The sequence below is a fragment of the Macaca fascicularis genome, chromosome 7, assembly GCF_037993035.2.
Source record: "Macaca fascicularis isolate 582-1 chromosome 7, T2T-MFA8v1.1".
In the NCBI taxonomy this organism is placed as follows: domain Eukaryota; kingdom Metazoa; phylum Chordata; class Mammalia; order Primates; family Cercopithecidae; genus Macaca; species Macaca fascicularis.
In genome coordinates, this window is record NC_088381.1 from 139,831,266 (window position 1) to 139,856,981 (window position 25,716).

General features: G+C 39.6%; 1 protein-coding gene across 17 annotated transcripts in view; it reads left to right on the forward strand.

Moving 5' to 3' along the window:
* The window catches only part of RGS6 (regulator of G protein signaling 6), a 626,146-nt gene that overhangs the window by 20,390 nt on the left and 580,040 nt on the right, over positions 1 to 25,716 (forward strand). For 16 of the 17 annotated variants that reach the window (XR_012415918.1, XR_006699606.3, XR_010588539.2 and 13 more), the window contains exon 2: positions 12,977 to 13,080. Coding sequence is in view for 13 of the 17 variants with exons in the window: in XM_045396654.3 (XP_045252589.2) it covers positions 12,997 to 13,080 (84 nt within the window). In the remaining 4 variants the exon portion in view is untranslated. Of the gene's footprint in view, positions 1 to 12,976; positions 13,081 to 25,716 lie in introns of those variants that run through there. The other variant, XM_073997693.1, reaches the window with a different exon arrangement.

Here is a 25,716-nt window from a genome sequence, read left to right on the forward strand (position 1 = left end):
CTTTATACCTTATCTGCCTTTCTCGTTGTTCTTGAGGGCTGGACTGTTACAAGTTAGATCATCATTGGAGGAATTGGTACTGTAAATTCAAATTGTACTATTTTTGTCTGCCATCTACATGGTATGAGTAAAACTGTAAAACCCCCAATAACCTATTCAATTGTTATTTCTTTGATCTATATTGCTTTTGCTTGGTGAACTTTATGAAAAGATTTTCTTTTGTTAAATTTTGCTATCTTAAGAAGTGGAAAAGGCTACCATTGCTGCTGCCAATGGAGGCATTACGGAGTCATTGAAGAGGTGCACCTTATATTACATTTAAATGCCTCGTTTTACATATAAACATACTGATTTTACATGTTCTTTTTTGAAAAAGAAAACAATGAAATCCTAAGGAATAAAACTGACATTCTTTAAAAAAGAAAAAGCCAATAGGAGTGCTTTTCTTCTTAGGTCCCCTGGGAACATGTCATCCTCTTCATCTCTTAGTCATCCACTTCTTGTGTATAAAAATTGGCAAAGCTTCTCTGTCACTCCCACTTCTTCTCTAGCAGTGATACAATCTTTCATGCGAAATAAGAGAATAATAAAATGTTATTTCTGCAGTCCCAATAGGCAGTAGTATTAGAAACTATAATCTTGGAACCCATACTTACAAAATATAAGTCCTCTCATGTGAGAAGAGAGGGAAGACCCAAGCTCTAAATGCTGACTCTTATTGCTAACCAGCGGGGTGACATTAGAATGCAACTTGACGTTCCCAGGCCTTAGTGCCGTCCTCTGAAAACCAAAGGCTTGGGCTTGTTCAAGGGATAGGAAAAATTATGATGTAAAAGGCTAAATAGTAAATATTTTGAATTCTGGGGGCCATACAGTCCCTGTTGCAACAACTCAACTCTGCTGTTGTGGCGTAAAAGTGATCATAGACAGTAAACAAATGGGCGTTTATTTATAAAAGTGTATTTATGGAAACACTCAAATGTCATACAGTTTTCATGTGTCATAAAATATTGTTCTTTCCACTTTTTTTCAAGCATCTAAAAATGTAAAAACCATTCTTAGCAAACAGATCATATAAAAACAGGCAACAGGCTTAGATTTGTCCCATGGGCCCAGGTTTACCAGCCTTTGAGCCGGTTAATTGTCAAGGGCTATTCCAGAGCTCTGTGTTAGCCTTTGATATGCTAGCCTTTTAAAAAAGATGTTTTTTGTCCTATGAACATAATTCAAAAGGGTCTATTTCTTTCTTTTAGACCAATTATGAATAAGAAAAATACGGTATGTTGTTTTTACCTTTATTCCTTCATCAATGCTTGTTCTTTCTTTTTATAGAGCCACGTTTCTGACCTGTATAATTTTCCTCTGCCTGAAGAACTTCTTTTTGCATTTCTTGCATAGCAGGTTTGCTGGTGATAAATTTCCTCAGTTTTTGCTTGTCTGTGAAAGTCTTTATTTTTTCTCCACTTTTGAAGGATAATTGCACTAGATGTAGAATTCTAAGTGGGCGTTTTTTTTTTTTCCTTCTCTTCAACATTTTAAGAATTTCACTCCACGTTCTTGCTTCCATGGATTCTGTAATTCTTATCCTTGTTCTTCTATAGGTAAGGATCTGGCTTCTTTTAAGATTTCCTCTTTGTCTTTGGTTTTCTGCAGTTTGAATATGATATTCCTAGGCATAGTTTTTGTTTTTTTGGGTGTTTGTCCTGATTGGTGTGTTCTGACTTTTCTGGATCTGTGGTTTATTGTATGTCATTAATTTTGGAAAGTTCTCTGTCATTATTCCTTCTAATATTTATTCTCCTTTCTTTTTTCTCTTCTTGGGATTCTGATTACATTTATGGTACAGCTTTTGATATTGTTCTAGAGTTCCTGAATATTTTCCTCTGTTTTTTTTTTCTCCCTTAATTCTTTCTCTTTTTAGTTTGGAAATTCATGATTGACCTTCAAGCTCATGGATTCTTTTAAAAAACTTTTTAATTTTTTAATTTTTGTGGGTACATAGTAGGCGTGTATACTTATGGGGTACATGAGATGTTTTGATACAGGTATGCAATGCATAGTAATCACATCATGGAGAATGGGGTATCCATCCCCTCAAGCATTTATCCTTTGTGTTACAATCCAGTTACACTCTTTTAGTTATTTTAAAATGTACAATTAAGTTGTTATTGACATTAGTTCCCCTCTTGTCCTATCAAATGGTAGTTCTTACTCTTTTTGGCCATTTGAGTCAGCTGATGAGCCCATGGAAAACCTTCTTCAATTGTTACAGTGTTTTTGATTTTTAGCATTTCCTTTTCAAAGGAGTTTTTAAACAGTGTTTCTGTCTCTCTGTTCATTACCATTTACTTTCTCCATTAGAATCCTTAACACTTTTCATCGTAGTTATTTTAAATTTCCTGTCTGTTAATGACACAGATAATTCCAACATCCGTGACATATCTGAGTCTGATTCTGATGATTGCTTGTCTCTTCAGAATGTGTTTTTCTTGCCTTTCATCATGTCTTATAATTTTTTGTTGAAAGCCAGACATGATGTATTGGGTCATAGGAACTGAGGTAGGTAGGCACTTAGTGTGAGGTTTTACTTAATCTGGCTAGGTGTTGGGCTGTGTTTAGTGTTTGCTGAGCTGTAGGTAGTAGAGGCTTCAAATCCCCCACAAGGGTCCTTGTTCTTGTCTCCTCTCTTGACTTTAGGTTTCCCCAACTACTGTTCCTCAGGGACACTGTGTCTTGGAAGTCTTTTATTTGTAATCCACTGTTATACCTGAGCCCGGTTGGTGTGGTGGTAGGGTGTACGTGAGCAGTAATGTTCTATTAACCATCTAATTAAGAGCAAAGATGGAAGAACTTCCCTTTGGTACAGGGTAATGTTACAGGAAAGGGGTCCCAATCCAGACCCCAAGAGAGGGTTCTTGGATCTCACACAAGAAAGAATTCAGGGCAAGTCCACAGAGTAAACTGAAAGCAAGTTTATTAAGTAAGTAGAGGAATGAAAGAATGGCTACTCCATAGATAGAGCAGCACTGAGGGCTTCTGGTTGCCCGTTTTTATGACTGTTTCTTGATCATATGCTAAACAAGGTTGGATTATTCTTGACTCCCCTTTTTAGGCCATATAGGGTAACTTCCCGACATTGCCATGGCATTTATAAACTGTCATGGCGCTGGTGGGAGTGTAGCAGTGAGGACAACCAGAGGTCACTCTCGTCACCATCTTGGTTTTGGTGGGTTTCAGCCAGCTTCTCTACTACAGCCTGTTTTATTAGCAATGTCTTTATGACCTGTATCTTGTGCTGACCTCCTATCTCATCCTGTGACGTAGAGTGCTTAACTGTCTGGGGATGCAGCCCAGTAGGTCTCAGCCTCATTTTACCCAGCCCCTATTCAAGATGGAGTTGCTCTGGTTCAAATTCCTCTGACAGCAAAACTTTTCCCCAGAAGAGAAAGGAAGATGGAGAACATGGTGGCTTCAATGAGGGCGTCTAAAGATGAGGGACTTGCCTTCTGCTAGCTTTCATTTCTTCCATGAATTTTGAAATGAGCTCATCAGCTAAGACTATGTGTTAAATATGAACTGGGAAAAGATATGACAGCCGTTTCAGAAAGGGAGAAACAAGCTTGGTAGGAAAACATTTTGGGTTTGGCAGGCAGTGTTGACTCTTCATTTAATGTTTGTGGTCATGAATTTAATGCAGCTAGTCAGCCTGATTGTGTGACTTCCTCTCCACCCCAAAGTGTTTGTCAGTTTGGATGGGAGCTTGGGGTTGATGGATAGTTGGGTTCCATCAGTGCTGGAGTTTTACAAGGATAGTATGACACAGAAAGGGGGTGTATTAGGGTTCCCTAGAGGGACAGAACTAATACTATATATATAGTATATATATAAAATAGAATATATGTATTCTTATATGTTATATGAATATATACAATAGAATTATATATAATAGAATATATAATAGTGTGTGTGTATATATAGGAGTTTATTAAGTATTAACTTACATGATCACAGGGTCCCACAATAGGCTGTCTGCAAGTTTGAGGAGCAAGGAGAGCCAGTCCGAGTCTCAAAACTGAAGAACTTGGAGTCCGATGTTCAAGGGCAGGAAGCATCCAGCACGGGAGAAAGATGTAGGCTGGGAGGCTAGGCCAGTGTTGCCTTTTCATGTTTCTCTGACTGCTTTATATTTGCTGTCAGCTGATTAGATTGTGCCCACCACATTAAGGGTGGGTCTGTCTTCCCCAGCTCACTGACTCAAATGATAATCTCCTTTGGCAACACCCTCACAGACACACCCAGGATCGATACTTTGCATCCTTCAATCCAATCAAGTTGACACTCTGTATTAACCATCACAAGGGGAGATGCAGGAGTAGAGGGTATGTGCAAGGGAGTGATTATGAGTGAGTATAATGATGGAGCCAGTGTGGATGGTGAAGGGGAAGTGAAGGGTAGTAATGGATAGTAAAAATGCTGCGTGTTCAATGGATTAAATGTCTAAACAAGTTTGAAGATTGTTTGCAGTGAATGCAGAGTAAGTGAGCTGAAAAGAGGAAGGGTGGACAGAGTGGAGGATGCTTGTAGTGGGATTTGGGGTGATGACAAAGTTTAGGATGTGGCCATGTGAGATAGTGACTCAGAAGGAAAAAGCGTCAGGTGAGGAAATAAGGAACTGAGAATCTGGCTTTTCTGGTAGGTCTTTGAGTCTGATGTTAAAGTGACTGAAAGTGGTGAAGGTGTTAGGGAAGCAGAAGCAACCCTCTGAGAGGCGGAAGCTGGAGTCTTCAGGGAATGAGAAGGCATAAGCAGGAGGGAGGTGGAAGACAGCAGTGAGGATGAGCAGAAAGTGGCAGAGCCAGATGGCCTGAGTGCCACAGAGCAGGGATTTGTGTTGGAGGGAGGGAGAGAAATCATTTGAAGCAGCAGTGGAGAGCCAGGAGGCTGCCTGCTCCACTCTCTGGTCTTGAGATATATGGCGTGAGGACAGAGGGCTGCAGGAGAGGAGAAGGCAAGTTTCTATTAAGGTCACAAGTTTAAAGTTCAGAGAGAAGATGGAAGGACATAGTGGGCATACTATTTACAGAAGTGTTCAAAGGGTGGGATGAGTCTGTGGGGAGCTGGAGGGGTTGGGGTTTCCAGAGCAGTGTGGAGTTCAGAGCCTTGGTGAGAGAGGATGCCTGGGTAGACCTGGTTTTCCAGCAGAGATTGCAGTAACAGGACTCCCAGGGCCAGCATGCCCTGTTACGTGGCGATCTTTCCACTTCTCCCTCCTAGCTTAATTTTTAGAAACTTTAACAGATGGAATGCAAAATTTTTTTTATTTTTACTTCAGAGATCAGTCCTCACCCTGTTGCCCTGGCTGGAGTGCAGTGGTATGATCATAACTCACTGTAGCCTCCAACTCCTGAGCTCAAGTAATCCTCCCACATCAGCCTCCCAAGTAGCTGAGACTACAGGCATGCACCACCATGCCTGGCTAATTTTTGTATTTTTTGAAGAGATTGGGTCTTGCTGTGTTGCCCAGGCTGGTCTTGAACTCCCAGGTTTAAGTAATCCTCCTGCATATGTGTATATGTGTGTGTGTGTATGTGTGTGTATATATATATACATACACACACACATAGACATACACATACAGCTTTGGTAGTTTAATTAGTCTAGCCTGTCAGGGCAGCTGTGGTAGCTTAGAGACCATGGTATTTATTTGGAAGTCTTAAGGTAGGATTGGAGTGGAGAAGTCAACTTCATTGAAAACTAGCAAGTAGAATGAAGGAAACACAGATTAGTTGAGGACCTACTATGTTTCAGGCTTTGTGCTAAACATCTACTTTATGTAGGTGATTTCACAAGATGGACATGTTGGAAAAACCGTGGGCATTGGAGTCAGTCCTGGGTTTGAATTTTAGTTGCTTGGCTGACAAACTGTGTCACTTTGGGCAGGTCACCTATGTTCTTCAGTCTTACTTTTCTCATTCAGAGTGGGAATAATAACATCCACCTGTTGAGGTTGCTGTGACGAGCTGTCCAAGAAATTCTAATGAGCAGGCCAGGCTGAGAACCACTGCTGCAGAGTGATTAGCATTTGTTCCATTTTATAGGCGAGGAAACTAAGGCCCAGGGGGGCTAAATATGTTGCTTATGGCCACACAGCACTTAAGTGACATAGCCAGGATTGAAAGCCAGTTTTTTGGACCCCAGAACCTTGTTGCATCCATTTCATTGAGTTTTTGCCTTAATACATGGGAAGCTAAAGGAGCCCCCCATCAGCATGTCTGCCCAAACATCAGGCAGCATGGGATGGGAGGAAGGGATCAAGTGAAGGGAAGGCGGGCCCTATGGAATCTAGGTCAGTGGTTTCCAAACCTGGCTATACTTACAAATCATTTGGAAAATGATTAATCTGTAAATCTCCAGGGACCACCCTAGGCCTACTGGACCAGAACTTCTGGAGCATGGGAACCAGGAGTATGTATATTTAGAATATCTTCCAGGTGATTCTGAGACTGCTAGCCTAGTTCTGGTCCTTGGGCAAGTTTTTGGGAACCACTGAATTCGAATCGATGTCCTAAAATGATCAAGTGATTATATCCTAGTAAAATACTGGGTGCCTTCCAGTGCCACCAAAATTGGCCTTTAGGGGTTGAGTGCTATTGCCGTACTTTAAGATCTTGGTGCATTACCTGAAACGGACACTCTGTCTGTCATTGAGCCTTTGAACTTCGAATATATAGGAAATGTCAAGTTGGCAGACTCTGCTATAACAGAAAGAGTGATTTGTTATTTAGAGCTGTTGTTCTTCCTCCTTTCCCCTTGGGATTCCTGCCCACTCAGTCAGATTAGAGCTATATAAACAAGCTCGTACTACTGAGCTAGCACACATATTGTAATTTTTTTTTCCTGAAGTGCTTAACAGTGCTGATGTCAGAAAAAAATCCTTTGGGTTTTAATGGGCTGAGGCAAACAATGAGAATTTGATATAATATGGAGGAGAGGAAATAACATCAACAGAAATTCTTATTTGGCAGCATAAATATTCAAACTATATTACAGTCAGGGTTTGATTACTTCTCCTACATGACATTTCGCTGAATAGGGTTTTGAGGTCTGGGCACTAAGAGTGGCAGGCATGATGTTAAAAGCTTTTAGCTGCAAGCCATGGTAATTTCAGTGACATTGTAGGGTAATTGTAGTCGGTTCTCCTCTTAGCTCTGTATCAGGATCACCTGAGGAGGTCATTGGACCGCTGAAGGCTTCATCTCTGATGCATGAGTCAGAACATCTGAGGGTGGGGGTTGGGGTGGGATTCTCCATTGAATCTGATGCCAGTGGCCTGGGAATTTCACTTGGCCAAACTTAGAACAAGGTCACTGGTCAGTTTCTACATTCATTCTGTGCTGGGGCATTTCCATGGCTTATTCTCTTCCCTCTTCAAAAGCAACTCTGTATGATGGAGGAGTCTCATCTTCCAGGCAAGGAGCTGGAAATTTAGGGTGGGAGAGTCCATTGTCAAAGGCCACATAGTAGCCTTAGTGAGGCTAGAGCTGAGATGTGATTCCCAGTCTGACTTCAAAGCCCTTTCTTTTCCTATACCGTCGAGGCCCTTCCTTCCTGCTCTGCTCAACATTGTTAGCTGCTAGGCTTTGCTTATTCCAGAGGGGCTGGCATTATAAAGTAAACAGCAGGAATTTATTGTAACTGCAAGTTACAGATGCAATGTAAGTCTGGAGTAGACTGCAGGCACAATCCTGACTTTCAAGGATTCATGAATCTGTTTGTGTCACAGGTGCTCAATTGTCCTGTTATGCCTAGAGCATCCCCCTCACTATGTTTTCTACCCTCCCCACATATTCCTTCTTACCTAAATTGCTTGTGAATTCCAGAAGTGGATTGCTGAGTCCAGGCTGGTTCATATCAATAAACCTTGGGGAAAATCTTTATGTATGATGCTATACATGGGTCTTTGTTGATCAAGAGCCTTCTTTATTGGCCACTTTTAATGGCTTGTTATCCAGATGAATCTTCTGGAAGGAGGACACTGCATCCTGGTAGAATTTTCTCAGTCCCATCATTCATTCAAACATATTTAAGTACCTTCTGTGTGCCAGATTCTGCTCTAAGTGCCAGGGAGAGAGGGGTGAACCCCAACAATAAAGTCCTTGCCTATGAAGAACTGGCTTTCTAGCAGAGGAAGTCCCTGATAGACAAGTAAACAAAGTCCCACAAATTCAGATAGATGTAAATCCCTGTTATCTCACTCTCCACACTTGGCTGTCTCCCACTTAATCTTTCTGGGATCAGATTATCTTTGTGGCTTTTTTCTCTTGACTGTCTAGCACAGAGCTGAGCCACTTCTGGGGCTTCAGATTTCTATGCCTGTGTGTGTGCATAGCCTTGGCTGGAATGGCAAACTTTGCCTCTCCCAGGCTTCTGCTCATCTGTCACCTCCTCCTACTCTGTGCCATCATAATTGAGCAACCACATATAACAGTGTCCTTTCTGTGAACACATCTGTTATTCCTACCAGTCTCTGAACATTTTAAGGAGAGGATCTGTGTCTGACTTATCCGTATATCCCCAGGGCCTAGCATGGAACCTTACAAAAGTAGATGCTCAGTATATTTGCTCAAAGAATAAATGTTGAGTCCCAAAGAACCTCAGGGTGGGTGGTGTGGTATAGGAATTCTGTCATGGGGAGGGATGCTGAGTCAGACAGGGGATGCTCCACTGCAGTGGTTTTGTGATTTATTCTTTGAGACATTGAGCGCTGTCATGAATAGAGGAAATGGGCTGGGATATACGCAGTAATGACAGAGACAGGTGGCATGGAACATTCTGGTGAGAGTCTTTGAAGGAAAGTTAGAAATGTGAGGTTCTGAGGGCCTAGCTCAGAGCTGGAAGGAACTCTAAGGATGCTGGATTTTATAGCCAATGCCCAACTGAGGTCCAGGGAAGCTGTGTGTCCTCGTTCTGATAGCTGGTTAGTTGCAAAGGAGCGAGGGGTGGGGCGATACCAGGACTCCTAGTTCAGAGGGCTTTTCATTATGCTGGGGCTGTGGTGTGTGACAGGTAAGGGATTAAAAGCACAGAGAAGAGAAGGAACTTGCCTAAGATCACACAGCTAGGAAGTGGTGGAGCCTAGATTCAGACATGGATCTGTCTGATGAGAGGCAGCTTGTAACCACCAAGCTGTATTGTCTCTTCTTGGAGATTTTGAAATGTAAGGTCCTAGCCCATTTTCAATTTTCCTCTTGGGTTAGCTGTGAGTCCATATAGGAAAATAATATTAACATGCTTTCTTTTGATATGCAGTTATATGTTTTCACAAAAATGTTCACATTCTTCAAATGTTAATATAGAAGCCCCTGGGTTGTTTACTGTGTGTATGTATATGTATATGTAAGTACAATGAAGAACACTCTGTTTTTCTCTACCACTAAATTTAAACACTCCATTTCTATTGTACTCCATTTAAAAGAAGTATTTTACATCATACTATAATGAATGAAAACCTAGTCCTTTAATTTCACAAGCCTCAACTTTAATAGTCAATGAATTTAATTAGAAAATCTTTACCTATGTAGGTTTCACATCCAGTTCTCTCTAACATCTGTTGACATGTGGACTAGAAAGTATATTATTATTTTAGAAATGATTCTTTCTAGATACAGGAAAGCTAAATAGCTTGTCTGAGTTTCAAAACGAGTTAATAGAGGAACCAAAAATAGAAGCATTTGTACTGAATACGAGGCTTACTAAAATTCTTAACACAGAGACTATCTGCATTCACTTAGTAGTTTCAAGTCTAGACTCTGGAACATCAGCCTGTTTTAACACACAGAAATGGTTCTGTTGGTGGGAGGGGAGAGGGAGGCCTGACACGTTTGTTTCTAGGTCATTTCTAACCTTGCTATTATAATACAGTTTTCTAGGTAGAAGAGAATATGCTCATTAAAGTGAAAGTGTTCATTTTAAAATAAAGCAACAGAAACCTAAAACGTCTCTATTACATAGATACATGAGTATATATAAATGAACTCAATTTTTGTTTTCATGCTCTGTCATATTCTGTATTAAGGCAAAGGAGTAGGCAACTAAGTAGTCGTTTAAAAATAAAACTGTGTTCATTTAATTTTAAAAGCCATTGATGAGGATAATCAGTGTTTCCATGTAGTACTATATTCATAGAAATCCTGATATTGGGCCAGGCATGGTGGCTCAGGCCTGTAATCCCAACACTTTGGGAGGCTGAGGCAGGCAGATCACAAGGTCAGGAGATCGAGACCATTCTGGCTAACACAGTGAAACCCCATCTCTACTGAAAATACAAAAAAATTAGCCCGGTGTGGTGGCGGGTGCCTGTAGTCCTAGCTACTCGGGAGGCTGAGGCAGGAGAATGGCGTGAACCCGGGGGGGCAGAGCTTGCAGTGAGCCGAGAAAGCACCACTGCACTCCAGCCTGGGCGACAGAGTGAGACAAAAAAAAAAAAAAAAGAAATCCTGATATTACAGTGTATAGAGATAATATTATAGAATGATGCTCTTTACCTCTTTATGTAATCTAATTTTAAAAACCATTGTAATTTATAAATAGTGAAGAAAGCAGATAGTGTTATTCGAATGGGATATTTTGGGCAATTAAATTCTTAGCATAAATTACAAATTCCTCTCTCTCTCCCATTTTCCATCCAAATTTGTTTTTATGGAATGACCTTTGGTAGCAACTTGTTTTATAATAAAATGTTTCCCAAGTTTTTATTTTAAATTGAAATAGCCTTTTCTGTCACGTATGGTTATTTATAAGAGTTTCTTTGATGAAAAGCCTATGAATTTTGTGCAAGTAACCCAGGCAGCCTCTTAGATTAGGGATAACATTTGTATAGAACTTTTATGGCTTTATACTCTGCTCTCACACTCAGCTTATTTGACCCTTACCTGCGGGAACTTGGTGGAATTCACATTTTACTGCTGAGGGCAGGGTAGAGGAAGGTGCCTTAGCACGACTTGGAGCATATAGCAGGTGTTCAATATATTTGTTTTAAAGGGAAATTAATAAAAGAAACCCAACAGATTCTTGCACTTGCTCAAGGTCACACAATAAATATAATGTCACACCAAGGATTGAACTTCCTTCTTCACTCAAAAATTCCATATACTTCTTCTTATTTCACTGTTACCTTTTCAGGCTTTTCAAAAAGGCCAAATTCAATGTATTTATTTTTCTGAATTGAGGTGAAATTCACTTAACATAAAATTAGCCATGTTAAAGTGTATAATTCAGTGGCATTTCTTGCTTTCACAGTGTTCTACAGCCATCACCTCTATCAAGGCCCCTGAAGGAGACCCCGTATCCATTAAGCAGTCATCCATTCCATCCTTCCTGCAGCTACTGGCAACTACCAATCTGTTTCTTGTCTCTACGGATTTACCTATTCTGGATATTTCATAAAAATAGACTCAAACAATATGTGACGTTTTGTGTCTGGCTTTTTTCACTTAGCGTGTTTTCACTTAGCATGTTTTCAAGGTTCATCCACGTTGCAGCATATAGCACATTGTAGTACTTTATTCCTTTTTATTGCTCAATGATATCCCATCGTATGGATACGCACGTTTTATTTATCCATTCATCCACTAATGGACATTTGGGTTGCTTCTACCTTTTAGCTATTGTGAATAGCGCTGCTATGAACATTTGTGTACAAGTATTTGGTATTCGTTTTCAGTTATTTTGTGTATGCACTTAGAAGTGGAACTGCTAGATCATGTGGTAATTCTGTGTTCAACTGTTTTTGAGGAACCACTAAGCTGTTTTCTTTCTTTTTTTTTTTTTTTTTTGAGACGGAGTCTCGCTCTGTCGCCCAGGCTGGAGTGCAGTGGCCGGATCTCAGCTCACTGCAAGCTTCGCCTCCCGGGTTTATGCCATTCTCCTGCCTCAGCCTCCCAAGTAGCTGGAGTAGCTGGGACTACAGGCGCCCGCCACCGCGCCCCACAAGTTTTTTTTTGTATTTTTTAGTAGAGACGGGGTTTCACCGTGTTAGCCAGGATGGTCTCGATCTCCTGACCTCGTAATCAGCCCGTCTCGGCCTCCCAAAGTGCTGGGATTACAGGCTTGAGCCACAGCGCCCGGCCCCACTAAGCTGTTTTCAACAGTGACTGTATCATTTTACATTCCTACCAGCAATGTTTGAGGATTCTGATTTCCCTATATCCTTGCCAAGACTTACTTGAGGGTTTTTTTTTTTTAATTATAATAATCTTAATGGGTATGAAGTGGTATCTCCTTGTGGTCTGGATTTTGATTTCCCTAATAAAATATTCATATTTTAATGCATAGAATTAATCAGAAAATGAGCTTTGGCAAGGTGAGCTCAACAGCAAAATGATTGGCTTCATTTGTCCTCGGGAGGTTATTTAAGACTGCCGCAGCTGGGTGCAGTGGCTCATGCCTGTAATCCCAGCAGTTTGGGAGGCTGAGGCTGGTGCATCACCTGAGGTCAGGAGTTTGTGACCAGCCTGACCAACATGGAGAAACCCCGTCTCTACTAAAAATACAAAAATAGCTGGGCGTGGTAGCACATGCCTGTAATCCCAGCTACTCGGGAGCCTGAGGCAGGAGAATCTCTTGAACCCAGGAGGCGGAGGTTTCAGAGAGCCGGGATCGCACCACTGCACTCCAGCCCTGGCAACAAGAGCAAAACTCCGTCTCAAAAACAACAACAACAACAACAAAGACTGCCGTATATTCACTCCTGAGGTGTGCGATTCTGAGCTGAAAATCAACAACATGTTGTTTGGGGATTAGAAGAATATTTGTGGATAGTAAGACTACAATCATTCCCTAACTTAAAAAAAAAAAAAATCACGTAATATGTTTTGTGTTCATGGCATCTGCCAAAAGTTTCTTAATTCTTTACATTTCAAAGCCCTCTTTATGTAATTCCTTCATGACTTAATGGTCTATTCATTTATTTTTGCAGTGTGAGTGAAGAGACTCAGGATGGCTCAGGGACCCGGGGATCAAAGAGCAGTGGGGATTGCTGACCCAGAGGAGAGTTCTCCAAACATGATCGTCTACTGCAAAGTAAGGCATCTGGTCAAGTGCCGTGCATGCTGCCCCTGTGGACTGTTGTGTTCTGTGTAGGGTTGACAAAAAGACAAATGTTTTTTTCTGCCTAAACTGCCTTACTGATAGATGCATATTTTCTTCTCACATCCTCTGGTTCTCTAGTTCTAAAATTCAAGGAAGTTCATACTTGAGCACTTGGCATTTAACACTTGAAAAATATTATGCCATTTAGTTTTCTTTAAACCCAAAGGTTGCCTAAGCAATGCAGATGGGGAAGACACATTCTCCTTCAGTGGAAAGGCCTTAGTGTAAGATGTATGAACTGAAAGTTCTTCAAACTCATAGTATGTACAAAATCTGGGCTGAATGCTGTAGGAGATACAGAGGTATATTTGTATGAGATGATTACAGTTGGTAGGAGACATAAGATGCACACAAATAACTGTTGTAGAGTCTAAATGTTAATTTCCAAAATAGACGTGCAAGTAGTGTGTTATATAATTTCAGAGCAGGAGGCCAGTTCTCCCAGCCTCAGAGGTGAGAATGGGCTTGTGGAAGAATGGTCTTTGAACTCAGTTTTAAAATATGTGCACGATTGCTTTATGTGGAAAGCAGAGAGGAAGAATGTACCAGGTGATAAGATGTTTCAGCAAGGGCACAGAACTGAGGAAAGTAACAGCAACCAGAACTGGTTAGCTTGGGCATAGGATGCATTACAAGGAGTAAACGAAGATAGAATTTTGGGAAGAGAGGCTGGCTGGAGCCAGATGTTAGTGTTGAATTAGGCAATTTAATCGTGAAAAACTTTTGTGCCAAGAGTTGCAAGATTGAGATCTCTTTGGGATGACGACTCTTGCCCCAGTGTGCTGAATGGATGGTTATCAAGATAGAGCGGAGGCTCTAGGAGAGAGAGATTTCTGTGTCTGTGTGAAAGGTAAGGAGGGAAAGGAGAGACTAATTCAACTTGTGAAATCACCTTCAGAATTGAGAGAAACTGATAAGAGGAATTAAAGTCCGGATTAAAAATGACTTGGAAACTGAAGGAATATAGGCGGCAAGTAGGGAGTCAAAGATGACTAGGTTTTTGACCTTGGGTGAATGAAAATCATTAGTGCTATTAATTCAAATTGAGATATTTGGAAAAAGAATACATTTTAAAGGAAGAAAATGGCACTTAAGTTTATTTTAGTACCTGCTGAATTTGACACAATTGCTTCTTATTGTACACCTTTTTAATGTTTGCACGTTTGTGAAAATTTAACCTAACTATCTTGTATGTTAATAAGGAAATAAGTTAATGTTCATTTCACTAACTACTTGAATTTCTGCTCAGTTCTGTGCATTCTGAGAGGCTCTGTGTATTACTTGTATGGGCAATGTGGAACTAGATATTCCTGGATGATCAATATGGTGAATTTTTCTCTTTTCCTTGTAAAAATAGAGTTCTCAAATTATTCTTGCTTTGAGTGTAAAATTCTGTAATTCTTTGCTTTGCAAGAGAATGTCTAGATAACCCATCTATAAGAATGATGCTTATTAAATTGCAGTAAAGAAAAAAATAGATTAATGGGGCTGAGCAATTAGTGAAACATACAGAATAATAGACATTGAGTCATTGTTACTTTCTTAACCCACCCCCATACTGGGAGACCCCGTGCCAGGCTGGTAGGAACATGGGCTTTGGAGTGAGACTTAGGTTAAAATTCCAACTTTACCACTCTTTAGCAATGTGACTGTAAGTTAGTTCTTTAACTTCCATGAGCCATAGTGTTTTCATCTGTAAAAAGAAAAAAAAAAAAAGTAGGAGGAAGGTAATTATGAAGATCACTTTATATAAATTGAATGAGGCATATATCCTATTTAGACCACAGTGTGGTCCATAATGAATATCTCTTTTTCTTTTCATGTTTAGGTCTTGTAGAGATAGTGACACTTAGAGAGAAAATAAATGATAAAATCTCTAAATGTTGGTGCTGTTAATAAGTTGTGTAGAGCAAATTTATACAGTGAGTTTTTTTAAGACACAGGAAAACAACAAAAATATTTTTATATTCTTCAGAGGATTACAAATTCATGGATTATTAAAGAATAAGAAATGCAAAGGTCATGTAACCCAACCACCTTTCTACTAGAATGTTTGTATTATGTTTACAGGAAAAAAAAAACTTCCTGCAGGTTTATGAGAACTTGGTTTTTACTTTTTGGGTGGTAGTAAGGGGCTCTTTTCTGGTTTAATTTAGTAACAAACACGTCAACTGCTGTAGTTCTTTAGAGAAATGACAACTAGTAATGAAAATATATCTTTCATGTGACAAACTTGTATAGAGAGTATATATATGTTCATGTGTATTTGCTATATTAATTACCATAAAAGGGACATTGAATTGGTTCAGTCTGTTAGAAAGAAAGACACACTTATTGCACAGTGTGAGCTCAGACCCTGACACCATTTTAAACCTAGTTAACCTGACTGACTTAAACCATGCTTGTACTTGAACTATGGGATTTTCATATAGTTTTCTTCTCCTGATGCTGTAGGCTGCCCTTTGGCTACAACCAAGAATTTACCTGCTGTAGGACGTTGTCCTCAAGGTATCATCGGTAAAGGTTGGATTTTGAAGCCAGTGGCAATTCAAAGCATTTTCTTTGGAAGTCCTTTAGTGTAATCATTTATTCAAAGTCGTAGCCATAAACCCAAACCTTTCCTTAGATACCCACGACTAAAATTTACATTTAAAAAATTGTGCTTTCATTTTTGTTTTCTTTCTCTTGTTTGTTTGTTTTTTTCTCTTGTTGTCAGACACTTTCAGTGTGAAATTTTTGCTTGGACTGCATTGTGTTGATTCAGATGCTGACATTTAAAAAGCCAAATCTAGAGAAATGAAGCTTTTGGGTAAACTTTCGAGTAATAAGTGGATGATTATGTCTATAATGTTGTTGTGACTTTTAAATGACATTTAGGATGGTAACCTCTTGATATATGAGTAATCATGGGTGGGTTTTTAAAGCCCATGCTTTTCAGAACACTCTTCATTTCCTTTTCATGTTTTCATGTCATTAACTGTGACAAGTTGTACTTTCCCAAGGCATGACTTATTTATTGACTTGAACAGACTTTCTAATTTAGTTTTTCATCCTTCATATTCACAGTTTGGATTGGAGGTGTGTATGAAAAATGTATTGGTCACATTAAAAATCTATTTAAAAGAAAACCTTAATTATTCATGAAGACACCCAGACCTGTTAACCTTTTTTATATTCCTGTATCCTTAGGATCCTGAGTTATTGAATTGCCCAGTGTAATGATGATATTTGAACCTAGCTATACATCACATCATTTAGGGTGCTTTATAAAAATGTTAATCCTCAAAGGACCCCCTCTACAAGGTATTTCTATTTAATCGGTCTGAGCTGGGTCCTAGGAATCTGAGTTTCAAGATGTTCTCAGGAGAATCTGATGCCCAACAAAGTTTGAAAAGCACTGACTTAGTCTTTCACAATATCCAGGCATAGTATGTGTTGCAAAGTGATGAGAGAGTTGGTGTTTTGAATTAGATTTTTGATTTCATAATTATTTGTAGATCTCTCAAGACATGGAAGAACCAAGCTCTTGTCATAGGGATTTTAGTAGCTTTTCCTTAGAGATTTTCTAGTCTTATTTTATAGATGAAAGAACTAAAAGTATAGAGAGGGTGAGTAACTTAAGGTTCCTCAGCACTTTCCCTTGGAAGCCATGATGGTGTCCAGGGAGCCTGGCCCCTCCAGTCAGTTGCCTTTCTAGCACCCTATGCGACTACCATGTTTTCAATGACAGACTACTGTTACCACATTGTTGGAGCTGAGTAGCAATGGGGCACGTTAAATTAATGAAAATAATATGTGACAGGTCTTTGGCTTTCATGCTTATTCTGGGAGAGTTGACTTGGATTAATGTCTCATATTTTTAATGCTGAAGTTTCATTCTACTCTGGTGCTTTTGCTTCTCGGGTAAAGATTTTCTAAAATGTTTACCCTCTTTTATAGGTAAGATGGCTTTTGAGTAAGAGCAAGTTGCTTTCTGATCTTGTTTGGATCTTTGGTGTTAACAATGCCTCTTGACAAAGTTCTTCTAACTAGACTGGTAATTTGATTTGTTTGGGTCAGGAGGCATGGAAGATGTCACACAGAGAGCTGGAGGCTCTGCCTGTCTGGTCCCAGCTCTGTGTGGAGAACTTCATTTTCCCGATTCTACTTCTTGTTTTGTTTTCTACCTTCTTCATTCTTTTCCTCCTTCCTTCTCAATTATGAGATACTTCTAACACAAAAAGAATATATTCAGTGTCCATGTAAGGTAGAAAGAAGAATTAAAAAATGAATTATATGCACTTACCGTTAGCTTAGTAAATAAAATATAATACTTTGGCCTCATTTCCTCTTCTGTAAAGGGAGGAAATTGGCCTAAAAATGTGCCAAATACCTTCCTGCAATGATTTCAAAGTTCCATTCTATAACTTTTTGATCGTTCATAAGTCAGTACACTTCCCTGATATCAAAACAATGTTGTGAGACTATATGCACTTTTAAAGGTCTTTTGAGCTTTTAAAGAAATATTTTAGATAGTTCTAGATAATCTAAATTGGATTGAGATAAAGCCCAATTAAGTCAGGCATTAGAAGAAAAAGTTTTAATTGTAATGATTTAATATTCAACAGTGAAAGTTAGATGACATCTTCTTGGTGGCAACCTGTTTCTTTGTCTTGCTAATAACATTTAAGACATTAATAAAATTATTTTGTAGTACTAATTACATGTTATATACATAACAGAAGTGGTGTTTAAGTAGCAACACTGTACATTGCCAGTAGCATATAGTGTCATAGATGAAATAGGAGTTTTAGAGGAAGACAAAAAAAGCCAATGTTCTTGTATATCAAAGGGTTAGTTACATAGCCTCCTCATTGATGGCTTCCTTCACCCATTCATTTCTAGTTATCGACTCCTTTTCTGCTGGAATTTGAGTCTAGCCTTTATGTTGCTCTGATACCCCAAGGTCACTCTGCCTAATGATTTAGGGCCCTTGAAGTCCTGGGCAGTAGTTGGTTTATGTATACATCCAGAAAGTAAATGTTACACTATTTTAGTTACATTGGCTGTGGTATGCAGCAAGAAGGGAAAGATCTAGCCTGGAGGAATCCAGTGCTATGGAGGAAGCTAGGGACAGGGTGTGGTTTGGAATTCATAGGAGGCAGTGGTAGAAGCCAGCACAGTTGAGAGTCTGGGGACCTGCAGGTCCTGGTGACTAAGGCATGATGAGGATTAGAAACTGTCGAATCAGGAAATACATATTGAGTGTCATTTGTGTGCCAGACACTATTAGATGCTAGGAATGCAAGATGAGGACTGAGCCCTGAAGGAGCCCACAGGCCAGCTAGGGAGAGGTGGGGAACTAGACAATTACAGTGTTGGTAGAAGCAACTGAGGGTGTGGGAGGAGGTAGAGGGGTCATGTAGTCCATCCCAGAAGAGGGGATGATGATGTAGAAGACATCCAGAGGATTTGGCACCTTCTTCGATTCTTGAAAGATGACTAGGAATTAACCAGATGGAAAAGGAGAGAGAAGGTGTAGGAGGCAGGACTAGTGCCTGTAAAAGAGCAGATTTGTGATGTCATTCAGGAGACTTTAAGTGGTTGTTATGAAGCCAGGTTTCTGTGATGAAAGTTTGAGGAATAAGGCTAGATAGGTAGATTAGGGCCAGATCACAAAAGACCTTATGTATCCATGCCAAGGAGTTTAGACATTGTAAAAATATCTTCCCTTTGCACCTCCATACCCATGTTCAACTCCTTTGCATGCTGCTGTCTGCCCCAGAGGCTGAGCTGTGAGGACTACATTTACAGGGCTCCTGTGACCTTTGGGTTTCAGTTGGGTTTGGTTAGTAAAAGTCTGGAAAGAGATGGAAGGAAAGGAGAAGAGCAATGTCAGAGAATTTCTTCTCCTGGGTCTCACTCTGCAGAACCTTGCACTGCCATATCCCTCTACTGAAGTTTGTTGATTTTCGCAAGGCAGACTACTCTCCTCTTCTGGGTCCGAATCCTTTTTGTCTACTCATCCTTTTGGGTCTTGGGGTGGTTCCAGTTTGTATTTGTTATCTGTTGCTGTGTAACGGATTATCTCAAAACTCAATGGCTTAAAAACATTTATTATGTCACAGTTTCTGTGGGTTAGTAATCCAATTGCAGATTTTGTGAGTTCTCCAGCACAGTGTCTTTTAAAAGACTGTAATCAAGATGTTGACTGGGATTGTGGTTTCATCTGAAGTCTCAGCTGGGGAAAAGCCTACTCCCAAACTTACTTGTGTGACTGTTGGCTGGATTCAGTTCCTTAAGGGTTGTTGGAATGGTGGACTCAGTTCTTCATTGGCTGTTTGCCAGAGGCCAGTCTTAGTTATTTATTACATGTGTCTCTCCATAGTGCAGCTCATAACATGGCATTATTATTATTTTTTTCATCAGAGTGACAACAGGCAGAGAGGGAAGGTGAGTGGTAGGAGTCTTAGTGTTTTATAACCTAATTTTGGACACTTTTTTCTTTTTTTTAAATTATATTTTAAGTTCTAGGGCACATGTGCACAATGTGCAGGTTTGTTACATAGGTATACATGTGCCCTGTTGCTTTGCTACACCCATCAACTCGTCATTTACATTAGGTATTTCTCCTAGTGCTGTCCCTCCCCCAGCCCAATTTTGGACATATTATCCCATCCCTTTTGAGAGTAAGAAGTCACTAGGTCCACCCCTAACCCAAGGTGAGGGATTTACACAAGGATGTGAATACCAAGATCCAGAATTCAGAAAATCTTTGTGGGCTATTTTGGAAACCATCTACCACACAGCTCTACTTCTGCTAGCCAGGGGTTTCTAAGTGTTTTTTTTTTGTTTGTTTTTTTGTGTTTTTATTTGTTTTGTGTTTTTTTTTTTTTTTTAAAATAATTTCCCTGTACCCTGGAACTCCTTTAAACTCGGTCCTTTTGGAAATACATTTTTCTTCAATTGTCCTATGTATATCTTCCATTTACCAGTAAGATCCTAACGAATGCAGGTATTATTGCACAAGCAAAGGGAAGCCATTGAGACTCTGCGTTTCTTGTTAAGGGAATTCTTCATGAAATGATTTGAAGCAGGGGAGTCATTTGTTCAAAGTGGAGAATGGGATTTGAAATGGGGAAGTCAATGTGGAGAAGATTCAGTGTGGAGATCGATGGGTGATCGATGTGGAGGGGTTCGGTGTGGAGGGAGAGTGTTGGAGAAGTGGTAGGATTGGAGGTAGGAGGACACTTTAGAGATTATACAGGAATCCAGGTGAGGAAAAATAATGTCCAAATCAGTGGCAGTGGTAATACAGATGGGAAGATGTGTCTGAGAGGTGTTTAGGTGGTTCAAGCAACAGGATTTGGTGACTGAGAAGATGTAGGGAGAATTTGAGAACAATGAGGAGGAATGAGAAGGAGTCTTTTCCCTAGGCTCTATCTGTGAGCTCTCAGAAAGTCTCCCGGGATAAAGTTTTGAAGCAAATACCTGTAGAACTGGATTGCCTTCCCCTCTCTTCCCCATATGTAGATAAATTGAGAGAGCCCAGGAAAGAGTCTATAAATGGACGAGGATATTTGGGTATTTGTTCTGGTTGCCCCACTAGCTCACGTCTGGCCATGCATAAGTTGTTTCTACTTTTTGTTAAGTCTAGCTCTTTAATTTGTGAAGTGAGGGGTTAGCTATGCTAGGTGATCTCTAAAGCATTTTTTAGTTCTAACATTCTAGGTCTTTCGTAATCTAAAATAGAGAAACCCACATTTTATTATTTGTATTATTTCATAGCCTCCTTCACTTTATTTTTAATTTTCTTTAAAAAGTGAACCCAGCCAAAATTTTAAAAACAGGTAAGTCAGAATGTTTAAAACAAATGGCTTTTGGTCTTCAGCACTTAGGGCTTGTTTTTTGTTGTTTTGTTTTCTTCACTCTTTTTTTTTTTTTTTTAACATTAAATAAAATTCCTGGCCAGGTGCAGGGGCTCATGCCTGTAATCCCAACACTTTGGAAGGCCAAGGCAGGCCGATCACCTGAGGTCAGGAGTTCAAGATCAGGTTAGTCAACATGGTGAAACCCTGTCTCTACTAAAAATACAAAAATTAGCCAGGCGTGGTGGCGCATGCCTGTAATCCCAGCTACTTGGGTGGCTGAGGCAGGAGAATCACTTGAGCCTGGGAGGCGGAAGCTACAGTGAGCAGAGATGGCACCACTGCACTCCAGCCTGGGTGACAGAGTAAGACTCTGTCTCAAAATACAATAAAATACAATAAAATATGATACAGTAAAATAAATTCTCAAGGACTAACTTAAGAAAGTGTTCAGGGTAACTAATTTAATTGTTCAGTCTGCATTTTAAGATTCCTTTCATTAAATTTTTTGAAACTTTTTTTATTGCCTTAGGAAAAAACTGTTCTGTTTTCCTTTTCCCCAGGATTAGACTTGCTGGAAGAAAAGCTCCCCCATCACATTTTCTTGGTTGGCAGGAGACGGGCGTGCAGGCAAGTCCCAGACCAGTGGTATCAGTGTCCACAGATGAAAGGGATGGTATTTTTAGTGTGAGGAATAGCTCAGTGTGGTTTAGTATGATGCATTTCGATGAGTATAACTTTCTAATTTGAAAAGCCTTTGGTGTGTTTAAGTCTTCGTTTCATCTTTCCAATTTTTCCCCCTCATTTCTTTTCAAGGAGTCTAAGATTTTTCATTTTGGCAGGCAGTTGATCACTCTTGTTATTGATACTCCTTTTCAGTATTCTTACACTATGGAGAACCTGAATGGCTGTAAATTCCCTATTGGCAGGATTTTGAACAAGAAAAAATAAAAGCAAATAGATATCTGTGAAAGAAAAATATATACATTTTAAAATTATTGGAGGATAGAAGGATTACTTTTAAAAATTCTGTTAGTTTGCCAATTCAGATCAAAACAGAAAATGGACACTTTTTTTGATCAGCATTCTCTTTTCTAAAAACTTATTTCAATAAAGTAAAGAATATGCAAAGATATATATATAGATATAGATATAGACATACACCCACTCCAAAAGAATAGTGATATCTTTCTGGTAAATAATATCCAAAGTTTGGAAAGAAATCAAATATCCATTGAAAGGAAACTAATTTTAGGGGGATAGGATTCACATTTGGAATGATCTCAGAGTTAGTTAACTGGATTTCTGTTCTGGTCAACCTAATAATTGTCTTAAAAGGGAGATGGCTACTGACATTCTGGGATATGGTTAGGGAGAATGTTCTTTATTTTTAAAACCCTACAAGATTTTTTGATTTTTTAAAAATAAAATGTTTTGTCTTGTTTGTTAAATATGATGGTTATGTAGGTTTACTCAAAAGTGATTTTTTTCATTGTTCTTTGTTGTTTTCTGCATCTCTGTGCTTACATCTGAAATAATTTTTAGTATTTTCTTTAGTGCAGGTCTGCTGAAGATAAATTCTCTCAGTTTTTGTTTGTCTAAAATATTTTTGGGTCAGGCACTTTGGCTTATGCCTGTAATCCCAGCACTTGGGAGGCCAAGGCAGGAAGATCACTTGGCCCAAGAGTTTGAGGCCAGTCTGTGCAACATAGGGAGACAACGTCTCTACAAAAAGAAAGAAAGAAAAAAAAATTAGCTATGCATGTTAGTGCATGCCTGTAGTCCCAGCTACTCAGGAGGTGGAGGTGGGAGAATCACTTGAGCCTGGGAGGTCAAGGCTGCAGTGAGCCATGATTGTGCCACGTCACTCTAGCCTGGGCAACAGAGTGAGGCATGGTTTCAAAGAAAAAAAGAAAGTCTTTGTTTCATCTTCATTTTGTGAAGGATGTTTTTTCTAGATTTAGAATTCTAGATTGTCAGTTATTTTATTTATCATAACTGTCATTGTCTCTTGGCTTTCATTGTTTCTCTTGGGCAGTTAGCTGTAAGTTTTATTATTCCTCCTTCAAATGTAATCTGTTTTTTCCTTTGGCTGCTTTTAAGATTTATTTCACTTTGGTTTTAGCAGTTTTATTATGAGGTGTGATTTTCTTTTTAATTTATTCTTGTTAGAGCTTATAAGACTTCTTTTTTATTTGATTGGTGCTTGGGGATTCTGGTTTTTTTTCTTTTTTTGATGGAGTCTTGCTCTGTCACCCAGGCTGGAGTACAGTGGCATGATCTCGGCTCACTGCAACCTCTGCCTCCTGGGTTCAGGTGATTCTTCTGCTTCAGCCTCCCGGTAGCTGGGACTACAGGTGTGCACCACCACGCCCAGCTAACTTTTGTATTTTTAGTACAGTCGAGGTTTCACCATGTTGGCCAGGATGGTCTTGATCTCTTGACCTTGTGATCCACCTGCCTCGGCCTCCCAAAGTGCTGGGATTACAGGTGTGAGCCACCACGCCCAGCTGTGCTTGGGAGTTCTTAACCATTAACTTTTCAAATATTGTTTATGCCTAGTTTTCTCTTTTCTCTCTTCTTGGGATTGTGTTCATATGTTATGACATTTTTTTCCTCTATATATAGAAATATATTTCTTCATATATTTCTTATGCTCTTTTCTGTATTTTTTATTCCTTTGCCATTTTGTGCTTCAACATGGATATTTTCTACTGACTTATCCTCCAGTTCACTAATTCTCTCTTCACTATATTAGTAATCTGTGGTTAAAGCCATCCCATTGAATTTGTAACCTTAGTTATTGATTTTTAAGTTCTGAAATTTTCATTTAATTTCTTTTTATAGTTTCTAGTTTTCTGATAAACTTCTCTATTTTGTCATTTAATTCCTAAACATATTAATCATAATTGTTTCAAAGTCCATATCCGATACTTTAAAGTCTTTATCACTTGCTGAACTGTTTCTGCTAACCTTTTATTTATTTCTTTTTTTTTTCTGTTTATTTTTTATTAAGTTCTGGGCATTATACAAATAATATAGAAGTCATTTATGGCTCTAGGACAATGTTATGTTACTTCTGAGAGAACTGAACTATTTTTTTCTTTTATGTCAGTCAAAATAGGAATGGATTACCTTAATCAAGTCAGACACAGAGATTACTTGTAGCTGGACTTCAGTTCTTGTTAGGGCTAGATATATTTCTAGATCACCTTTACTCTCTGTAGGGAGCCCTTCTGGTTCCAACCAAAACCCTGGGTGCCCTCCTCCTTGGAGGACTCTGATCTCTAATTTTTGTCCCTTAAACTCTGTGACACTGCTAAAAGCTCTGTTCAGCTTCTTGATCATGCCTTTTGTTTAAGGAATTGACAATGCCCTTGAGAGAAACAGGCAGCTCCAATTGCTGGGCTCATCTTCTTAGTTTTCTTCTTTCAGGTCATGGCCTCACAAATTCTTACTGTCTTGATTGCTTTCTAATGCCTTCAAACATGTTTGACAGAATGTTTTTCAGCATTTCCAGTTGCTGTCAGCAGGAGGGTGATCCTGAAATATCTAGTTAGCCATTGCCAGAAGTAGAACCCCATAACATTAGCCCTGAGAGAAGACGGATCCATCTTTTATAGTCTTGGTTTGCTCTTAAAATGTTTTAGAAAAGACATATCCTGAGTGTCTTAGTGGGCTAGGGTGATGGTGGTAGAGGTGAAGAAAAGTGAAACTTCCAGTATATTTAAAAAGTAGAATTAACCTGTGATTAGTTTTTGATGGAGATGAGAGAGGAGGATTGAAGGCTAATGGTCAGGATCTGGCCTGGGCATCTGGATGTTCAGTCACTAGGATCAGTGGTTGGGGGAGTGACACTGGAGCCTAAAGTCATCACAGTAGCAGAATGACATTCACCACAACCTAGTTATGTAAAACTCTAGACAGAGGGAATAAATGCAGGCAAATACCGCTAAATATGAAGTGAACCCAAAAAGAAGCTTTACCTGGAGGAAACCTTACCTGACTCCAGAAACCTTTTTGGTTTAGAAAACAGGAAGCAGCTTGTATCTGTCAGTATGACACTTTTGAACATTTCTGTATTAGTTTCCTAAGGTGCTGTAACAAAGCCCCACAAACTGTGTGGCTTAAGACAACAGGAATCTATTCTGTCACAGTTCAGGAGGATGGAACTCTGAAATTAAGGCATGGGCAGGGCTATGCTCCATTTGAAGGCTTAAGGGAGGTCCCCTTTCTTGCCTCTTCCTGGCTTTCTGTGGCTGCTGGAGATCCTTGGTGTTCCTTGGCTTGCAGCGGCATCACCTTGGTCTTCGCCTTTGTCCTACCTCACCTTCCTCATGTGCCTACCTCTGTGTTTCACATGGCTTTATAAGGACACTAGTTGTGGGATTTAGGCCTACATCCCCCTACACCCAATTGATTGTGACCTCATCTTAATGAATTACATCCGAAAGACCCTAATTTCCAAATGAACTTACATATACAAGTCTCAGGGTTTAGGACTACAAAATATCTTTTTGACAGACACAACTCAGTCCACAACAATTTCTAGTTTATCATTGCATGAAGCTTAGGACTCTTTGCAAAGATCAAATGAACAAGTAGTGTACTTACTGAGTTGTTGCTTCTGACAAAGCACTGTGTGGGGAATAAAAAGTAGCATAGCACACAGTCTCTGTCCTAGACAACTTTACCATCCAACTGGGGAGACCAAGAGTGA